The sequence below is a fragment of the Rhinolophus sinicus genome, linkage group LG09 (genome assembly GCF_036562045.2).
Source record: "Rhinolophus sinicus isolate RSC01 linkage group LG09, ASM3656204v1, whole genome shotgun sequence".
NCBI classification, from domain to species: domain Eukaryota; kingdom Metazoa; phylum Chordata; class Mammalia; order Chiroptera; family Rhinolophidae; genus Rhinolophus; species Rhinolophus sinicus.
In genome coordinates, this window is record NC_133758.1 from 98,254,836 (window position 1) to 98,264,120 (window position 9,285).

Below are 9,285 nucleotides of genomic sequence, written 5' to 3' on the forward strand. Positions count from 1 at the left end.
TGCTCAGGAACCATCAAAACAAAATATACCAGAGTTAGGGAGGGGAGGAGGAGCCAAGGGAAGAAAGTAAAAGTTTGCAATCTATACTACAGAAAAACCTGTCCCCCTTCAACTACCCCAAAGGAATCTTCTTTTAGACAATATCTCTCCTTGTTATCATCCACCTCTTAAATCAAATGTGATTCTGTATGTAATGCAACTATTATAAATATACCAAGCAGCTTTCCTTACCTGACACTACATTCAATTCCTTCAGAACCGTTTCCTCCTCAGCGCTGCAACTTTGAATAAAAAAGAAACACTGAAACTGTGTTCTGCGTGTTATTCTTCCTAGGAAGAAAGTGACAAAGAGACTATTTTACTTTTTAAAACCACTATTTAGAGCTATAGTATACCAAAGGATCAGAGCTAACTTGCTTTCCTAAAACCATAGGGATTGGAGGTCTCAAATATCTGCATAGATAACAGGATGTAGGCAGTCTGCTACTTACAACACAAACTGTATTCCTCTAAAATATTTTATCCCTAATTGTTTTTTACTTCTAAATTTACAATATTCATAGCATTCTGTATTTTCACTTCTGTTTCTATGGATAATGACTTTATATACATTTCAATGGAAATTTTTCAGTTCAAGATGTACACCAAGACTGAACTTGGGGTGGGGAGAATGCAAACGGAAAGAAAGAAGATAAACTTATAAGAATCTGAACACACTAACTTTTTATTTAGTTTGATTCAAAATAATATTAAACTAATAGTGAAATAGTTTGATATAACAGCAATCAACATTTAAAGTATTTTATGTTTCAAAGTATGGCTCAAGGAACACCCATTGCTTAAATGCACTTAGACATAACAAGACAATATTTTTTTATTGGCATCATTGACACCTATGAACAATAGCCTAGTAAATAGATTAAGGTTTAACCTTCCTTTTCTTTGGTGGCTGTTTAGAGACTTTAAAAGAACAGATAACTCATTTCAACAGGAATCTACTGATATTTACCTCTACATAATCTTTAGCTAAAACATGGAATGCCAAAAACAAGCTTTTGTTAGCTTGACCTCCTCCACCCCCAACAACAAAAGTTATCCCCAAACCCATGTTTTTATTTTAGATGTATTGATCTTCCAGTGTAAGGCTTGGCCTTTTAAATACCAAATGCAATCAGTGGCCAACAACCTGACTTCTTCTGGAGAGTGAGAAGGAAGCAGAATGGGAAATTTCTTTGAATTGTTTGGTGACTTAGTACAAATCCTGGTCAGTAAATCCTGATGCTTTGAGCTAAATCTACTGGTAAATAATTAATTACATTTCTTAGACACTATAATCTTTATCTTGGTAAATAGAGAAAACACAATTTCGCCAAATAGATCATTCCATTTAAGCAATATCTTAAAGGCAATTATTTAAATATCACAAAACAGGATTATATTTTGTTTAAATTAGACATTTAACTGAAGATAAAATGTGACTGTCCATAGTTTAAAAAGGAAAAAAGTACAAATTAACTGGCCTAGTCTTTTATGAGTTTATTAATACCATTTAAAATATTACAAATAAATCAATTACATTTCATGCATTTAAAATGCAAGTCTAAAATGTTCCAGAGAAAGGCTTTTCATTTCAATGTGAAATATCCAAATTATTTCAACATTACAATGAGCAATTAGTTTGCAGAATCTGCAAACATTTAAATGTATTGTCAGGAGTATTTATTAACAGTTAACAATATTACCTTCAGGAAATACACAAAAGCCAAAGTTAGTTGAGTTTCACTTGGACAATTTATTTAATACACGGGTTTTGGTAGACCCAGTTATGAAATATAGGAGAACTCTCACTTTAACTATGCCTGAACTGCCAGCAAATGCAAATAAGAACATGCTCCATTAAATTAAATGTCATCCCACATTTATCAAATATTGTCTTAGTTACAGTTTGATACCTATCTAAATTCATATTCGAGCAAAACTAGGCCCCGAAAGTGCGTTTGTGGCTCTGCACCTCCAGAAGTGAGTTCAAAAAACCCGCAGCTCATCAGAACTGCAACAATAACTCTTAATATTTTCTTGTAACCAAAAAAAAAAAAAAAAAAAAAAAATCAACTTCAATATATTTTCAAATATTTACTGGAAGTAATGTACAAGAAAAATACTATACAAAATCGTCTCCTGGACAACTGCACCTCGCACCCATACACTGGTGGAGTAATAGTTAATTGGTAACTAATCTAGAACGATTCTCCAGTTGTACAAACCATTAGGTTCAGATATATTTTACAAAGGATTTTTTTTCCCTATTTTCCCTCTTTTGGCATTTAAACTACAGCTTCGTCTGAAATAAACGATAGCTTCTTTACTTGTTCATAAGTTTAAATCACACCAAAAAAAGTTTAACCCTAAGAATCTTCAATGAATTGCAAGAATTTACAGAAACTGGTACTACACAAATTGATGTCTGGACTAGCAAAAGAAAAAAATAGGAAGGTTAGGCTCGGGAGGGGTGAAAAACGAGGTAGAAAAGGACAAACACGGAGATAGTGAATCTGGTCTCACCGGAAAGGGATATTTTTGCATAAGAAAGACACCTACCCTCACCCCCACCCCCACCCCATAAGTTAATGAGATCAAAATAACTTTGGGATCAATATTAGCAGTTTCAAGAGAAAAGATTTACTCACTGCTAGAGGAAAAACTAGGCGAGAATCAAAGTGGAAAGATGCCGGTTTTTTTTTTCTTTAGGTTTTTAGTTTTTTAAAAAAAAAGTGTTATAAAGATGAAAGATGGCTGCTGCAGCGATTCGCCAAGACTGCCCCTTAGCTGAAAGTTGCATCGGTTCCACCTCAGGGAACAAAGAAAAAGAGACAGAGCTGACACTGAGAGAGCTAAACTTTGCAAACTCCGGATCTCGGTGCGGCCAGATGGGCACCCCCACAAGCTCCGACGGCTCGGTGCAGGGTGGGCAGCGGCCCGGCAAGACTCTCTGAAGCCCAAACACCCAAGACTACTGTTCTGGAACCAAGTCAGCGGCTGCCCCGCGGGGATGCCCTACGCGGGCCTCCTGCCTCGCCCTCCCCACGGCGCTTCTCAACCTAGCTCAGCTGAGTTGTTCCCACCCCAGCCGAGGCCCCAGGTCTCCCACGCACTGGATTCGTCCAGCTCTACCTCCAGCGGCTGCCTCCTATTAAATACAGGCCCGTCACACCCTGGGATGGAGGAGAGAGGATGAGAATTAAAGGCCTGGCCAGGCTCAGGTTCGGGTTGTGCGGGGCTCCGACAGTGTTACCGGGTGGAGCGCGAAAGCCAGGACCCAGGACGGCAACGCGTGTTACTTACATGTCCATATTTCCTTTACAAAGTCACAGAGGAAGTTAGAAGAGAGGAACAGAGCGAGACAGACAGAGAGCGAGCGAGCAGGGTGCAGTGGGCAGAGACCAGGACAGCCACGGGTCAAGCAGAACGGGGTGGGAGGGGTCGGGGAGAGGGACAGGCGCGGGGTGCGTGTCACTCCAGGCCATTGCGGTGCCCGGGCTCAGGGGGCTGCAGCAGCTCCGGGGAGTGGCAGGGCGGGCTGCCCGCGGCACTGTGCTCGCTGTCGGTGTCGCTACCCTTCTTGCCGCCGCTGCCAGAGCCCGCAGAGCCGCCGCCGCCGCCACCGCTGTGCGTCTTCACATGCTTGCTAAGGTGGTCGCTGCGCATGAAGCGCTTGTTGCAGACCGGACAGGCGAAGCGCTTCTCGCCCGTGTGGGTCCGCAGGTGCCGCTGCAGCTCGTCGGATCGCGTGAAGCGCTTGCCGCAGAAGAGCCAGTTACACACGAAGGGCCGCTCGCCCGTGTGCCAGCGCAGGTGCGCCTTGAGGTGCGACGTCTTGCCGTACACCTTGCCGCAGCCGGGGATGTGGCAGCTGTGCAGGCCCTTGCGCCGAAGGCTCGCCCCGGCCGGGCCTAGCCGCTCCGCCTCCTGGCAATTGGGGCAGTCGCAGGTGGCGCGGCCCGAGTAGCGGCGCGCGGAGGAGCGCGGGGAGCCCCCCAGCGGCGCCGACGGCCCGGCACTCAGCATTGAGCTCCCAGCGCCGGCCAGCGGCGACGGGGCTGAGTCCGGGTATGAGCCGGGCAGCACCGGCTTGAAGCCGTCCATGAGGTGCTGCCCTGCGGGGCTGAGCAGATGCGAGGAGGCGCCGCTGCTGAAGGCTGAGTGGCTCAGGCCTGAGTAATCCGAGTTGTAGCCTCCAAGAGGTGAATGCAGCGAGGTTTGGAGCCCCCCGGCGGCCGGGTGCAGCGAGCCGGGAAGCGCCGCCGCGCCATTCGGGTTCTGCACGTCGATCCAGCCAGCGCCCACGTCCCACCAGCTGGAGGCGCCGGCCGAGCCCACGTCGCTGGCGGCACCCAGGCCCGGGTGCGAGGGCTTGAACCACGACTCGTATGGGTGCGCCATGCCCACGCGCGGGTAGATGCCCTGCAGCCCGTCCACCGAGGTGTGCACCTTGGAAATGAACACCGGCTGGTGGGAACCGTCCTGCGAGTGCGCAGAGGAGCCGCCACCACCGCCGCCGCCCCCGCCGCCGCTGCCCCCCGAGACGCCAGGGGCCTGGAACACCGAGTAGTCGTTTGCGAAAGGGGAGCTGGAGGCGGCGGCCGCGGCAGCCGCGGCGGCGGCCGCGGCGCTGCTGGAGGTTAGAGAGAAGGCGCTGGAGCCTGGCGAGCCGCCGCAGCTAAACGAGTCGGAGACCAGGGCTGCGGCCGCCGCCGCCGCCGCCGCCGCTGCCGCCGCCGCCGAAGACGAGCCGCCGTTCCTGGAGGCCCCCGACACGCCGAAGCTTGAGAGACTGGAACCCACTACATTGCAGCTGCCGGAGGAGGAAGAGGAGGAACGTTTCCAGGGGTGGAAGCCTTTGCCGAAGGAAGAGGAGCTGTCCGAGAGGGAGGAGGGAGACGGGCTGGGGCTGCCGATCTTATTACAGGTAGCAGCAAGCATGGCCAGAGGAGTCGATCCCAACCTCGGTTCTTCCTGAGAGAAGGGGGAGAGGAGAAGGGGTGGGGGAGGGGAGGTGGGCAAAGGGTCGGTGGGGGTGGGGGAAGGAAAGAAATCTGCATCAGTTCTCCGGCAGCCTCCAAAACGCCCCACTGCACCCCATCTCTCGCTGCGGCGCGCCGCCACCAACTCACCTGGCTCCCCCAACTGCCCCGGCGCCCGGCTGCTTCCTACTCTACGGGAGGGGACAAGTTTGGCTGCCGGCGTCTGATTCGGAAGCAAAGCGCCATGCTAAAGAAGAGTTTGACAAATATTCTCACCTAAAACAACACTCTCCTGTGCACAAGGCCCCAGGCATTTCGAAACAAGTAAGCAAAAGTCCAGATTAGGGAGGAAAGAAGTTTCCTTTGCGGAGAAGCCAGGGGAAAAACCATTGGGTTGCTTTTAAGAGCTCTTCTCCTGTAATTCACAGAGAGCTTTGAAAATCCTGTTCCGGTCCCCAGAAACCCATCCTGGGTTGATTCTCCCTGGCCCAAAGAGGTAAACTAGAAGGCTGGCTTACTCGCTCTTCCTGCTTTCCTTTTTATTTTCTTTAAAAATGTCTACAATAGGGAAAAAAGAGAGAGAGAGACGGGTTCAACGTACCTGCAAGACAAGGCGGGCTGCGGAATTTTTTTAAGGGGAAGAGGGAAAATCTGCAGTTTGCCCAGGAGGAGGAATTTGCTTTCTCCTTAACCCCGAAATCGTCGCAGGTAAAATGGGCAGGGCGCGCGTCTCCCGGGCAGGGAGCGGCCGGGCGCTGCGAGGTGGCTTGTCTAAATGCACTTCGAACCTTTTCCTGCTCTGAAAAAAAGTGACTCTGCCCCCCTCTCCCCTTTTCTTTTCTCCAAACTCACTTGTATTTAAAGTGGGGGAAAAAAAAAAAAAAAGCTCTCAATAGAGACTGATAGCCCGTGGCCTGGCCGGGGCGACTTTAACCCCCTCCGATCGGCAATAAAAGGAAACTAATTAAACCAGCAAGAGAAAATCCTGAGACTCACCCCTAGAAGTGAAGTTGCCATCACACAAAAGTGCCCACTCCTCTCAGAGGATCTTTTTTATATTGATAAATCAGAGGCAGTGTTTTTTTTAGAGGTGTGCAATACAATGATCAGTTCCGCCCATTCCACCACAATTGTAGCTCCCTCTCCGGCTTTGAAGTGCCGCGGAGGCGCGGCCAGCCAATCTGCGGCCTCGCCGGGCCGCGCCGCGCGCGCGCCGTGAGGTCAGCGGCGCCGCCGCCGACCGCCGCGGGGGGGCGGGGGGGAGAGCTGCGGGAGGGGCGCCGGGGACTGAGTGTGTGTTACAAAGCGGGTGTGTGATTGTGTAACAATGTAACTGTGCGTGTGTGACCAAGCTGAAGGAGACAGTGCAGACGGGGGCGGGGGGAGGGAATGTGATTGTGGCAGTGTAACAGTGACAGGGTAAGGAAGGAGGGGGGAGCAGAGGGACAGTGAGAGGAGGGGGAGGGTGTGGTGGGTGACAGTATAACTGCGTGTGTGACAAAGGGGGGTAGAGCGGCAGATTAGTCCAGTATTGAGGGGAAAGGTGTGCGTGTGCCATAGTGTAACTGAGTGACAAACCTAGGGAGGGAAGAGGGACAGTGCAGTCAAGTGGAGGGGGAGGTGGTGTGTGAGTGGTGTGGGGAGACGGGGAGGAGTGTGTGTGTGAAAAAGGAGGGAGTGTGGATGAGTGTGTGCGTTTGATGTAGGAAGAAGGAAGGCTGGGAGAATGTGTGTGTGTGTGTGTGTGTGTGTGTGTGTGTGTGCAGCAAAGCTGGGGGTGGAGAATAGGAACGGTGCTGTAAAATGTACAAACGAAAAAGAGATTGGCGATTTGACGAGTGAATCTGCGAAGTTGAGTGAGGCTGAGTAAATCAATGTTCACAAACGCCATCACTGTTACCAACTTCCTCTGGTTTCTTGTACCTAAAATCTTGAGTGATCTTTTTCTTACCTTCTTGGGCACTCTCACTATATATAGATATAGATAGATGATAGATAGATAGATAGATAGATAGATAGATAGATAGATAGATAGAAAGATATTTTTTTTTTTTAGAAAGTCGTATTAATACTTACCTTTCTTTTCCCGACTCTACAGCCGAAGGGTAGAAATGCCGGGAGGCTGAAGGGTATTTTTAGGGGTGAGTTGGGGCGTGTGTGCGCCTGCGTCCACGAGTTCTTACTTTGATGCAGTGGTTTGCTTGCTTTCTTTCTTTTTCTTTTTTTCTCCTGAGGTGGGATTCGTCTTTGGAAGTGCCAGTCTCACTCTAGGTGAGGGGGTGTTGTTTGTCCCTTGGCGAGGAGTAAATTTCAATACAAAAAGATTAGATAGAGAAGGGGGTGAGAGAGTATTGTTTTTTTTCTTTAGGTGAGAAATTGAGGAGTATTTTGTGGAAGTTAGAAGTTTTCACAGGAACTCCCCACTGCTTTCCTGAGAGAAAAATTAAGATTTTGATTGATATGTATGGGTTTTATTTATCTGAGAATAGAGACAAGGTTTTGACAAATCTTGGACCACATATGCGGAGGCGTCTATGTCTATTGGCATTTGAGCCAGATATCTGTGAGTGTGTGTACATGTTAATAGATACACTCAGTTCACATTTGGTGGGTTTTAGTCACTTGCTTGCCATTTGTGTTATTAGTTGCCTTCAGAAATGTCATTACAATTTCACTGCCACCACAAGGGAACATCTTAAACCACAGAAAGCACCACACCAGTGTAGCAAAAAGTCTACAGCCCTTGGAGCCCTACTGAATATTCATGGTTTTTTAAAATAATATTTTTAAGCACTGACAAATGCTCTCAGAAATCTAATTGTAAGGCAGCATTGATGAAAATGTTACTACCTGGGAGAACTGTTATTTTGGCTTGGTAAATATTTTTATTTCATTGTTATTTTTGTATACTCCTCAGGTGCATCACAGCTTCTGGAGATGTCAAAAAAAAAAAAGTTTTTTTTTTTTCTTCTGGGGTTTACTGAACTCCAAAGTCAGGTTGTATCATTTGTGTAAGTTTCATTAAGCAGAGCTGAGGCTGATATTGTGGTGTGAGAGTATGTGTTTCTGAACCCTTTTTAACATTGTTGGGATATTGACTGTACATCATATCTATTGATTAAGGGTGTAAGGTACACTCTCATACTTTGAAGTAAGTGTGAAGTAAATTAATGAACTGCTTTCTTTTTCTGAAGGCTGACGCTTACCATAAATGTCGTGTTTCTCCCAGCAAGCCACTCTGAATGATTTTAGCGTGTTGAGAAGGCGTGACAGGCCAGCCCAGAAGGAGGAAGGGGTGGGGGAAGGAGGGAACTCCGTTTAACAAATAAAAGAGAATTAACTTCATTGCTTTGGTCTCCTTCTATAATGATATTCATTTTAAAAACTTAATACACAGTTGTTCAAATTTAGGGTTTAATTCTAATCAATATCGTCACCCACAAAGGTGGAGGAAAAAAAGCTTTGAGGGAAGATTCCCTTCTATGAATAATTATTTCATCTTTTTCTCCTACTATCTTTTGGAAGGAAGGACTATTTAAAAAGTTAAATGCTGATTCTAAGAGTAAACAGAGGCATTAACCAGTTTCCTCAAAAAATGCCACGAATTAGAAAAACTCAGCATCATGTGATTACTATTTTGAGCTACCTACTTCTCAAATTTATTTGTATAAATTCACTTTAGAATCATATGTAAGTCTTCCTAGGACAATGGGTCACAATGTGTGTGGATTTAATAAATATACTGGATCCTTCAATTTACACAAGGTTGGCTTGCAGCATTTGGGGATTTTCACGGGTTTGCATGTGGCTCTTTCTTTATTAGAAGATTATATAAATATATATTCATCTCACTTACCCCCATTTAAAAAGTTAGGTGTTTATTTCTTAGTAGTAGTATTGGGCAAAGAGCTTTTTTTTCTTACACTACTGCACCTCTACACCCCCTCCAAATGAGTGATTAGTGTTTGTCATAAGACATAAGACAGCAGAGTTAAAAAGGAAGGACAAAGAAAATTATGTAATTGACCAAAAATTAAAACAGCAATAATCTTGCTTCTGGTTTCAATGAAACTAGTCTTAATGGCACCTGTTTCTTCACTTTGGAGAAGTGACTCGATCATTTTTTAATCCCCCACAGGAGGGAATATCTGTAATCCATTGTAGATACAGCCTGTTTGGCAAAGCATTTCACGGTGCATAGAGCTCAGTTTACCTTTTGTGATACTGATCATTACTCTTGAGTATTATACCACAATAATACAGG

The 9,285-nt window shown here is 46.5% G+C and overlaps 1 protein-coding gene across 3 annotated transcripts; it reads right to left on the reverse strand.

Annotated features, from left to right (window-relative positions):
* Window positions 1-649: 649 nt before the first annotated feature.
* SP8 (Sp8 transcription factor) lies at window positions 650-6,219 on the reverse strand. Of its 3 annotated transcripts, none has more exons than XM_074340829.1 (2): window positions 6,018-6,219; window positions 650-5,009 (listed from the first exon to the last, which is right to left on the reverse strand). In XM_074340829.1, exon 2 carries the CDS (start codon window positions 4,978-4,980, stop codon window positions 3,511-3,513), a length of 1,470 nt encoding a protein of 489 aa, XP_074196930.1. In that variant the 5' UTR covers window positions 4,981-5,009; window positions 6,018-6,219; the 3' UTR covers window positions 650-3,510. The 3 variants fall into 3 exon arrangements, with proteins under 3 accessions (XP_074196930.1, XP_074196929.1, XP_019582278.1); XM_074340828.1 differs by lacking the exon at window positions 6,018-6,219 and adding an exon at window positions 5,623-5,890 and having other exon boundaries at window positions 650-5,013; XM_019726719.2 differs by having other exon boundaries at window positions 651-5,013; window positions 6,018-6,218.
* Between the last annotated feature and the right edge of the window lie 3,066 nt (window positions 6,220-9,285).

Coding starts and splice junctions, on each gene's coding strand:
- SP8 (XM_019726719.2), bottom strand. CDS start 6,038: ATGGCAACTTCACTTCTAGGG. Junction 5,014..6,017: donor TGGCAACTTCACTTCTAGGG/GTGAGTCTCAGG, acceptor CCCTTCTCTCAG/GAAGAACCGAGGTTGGGATC.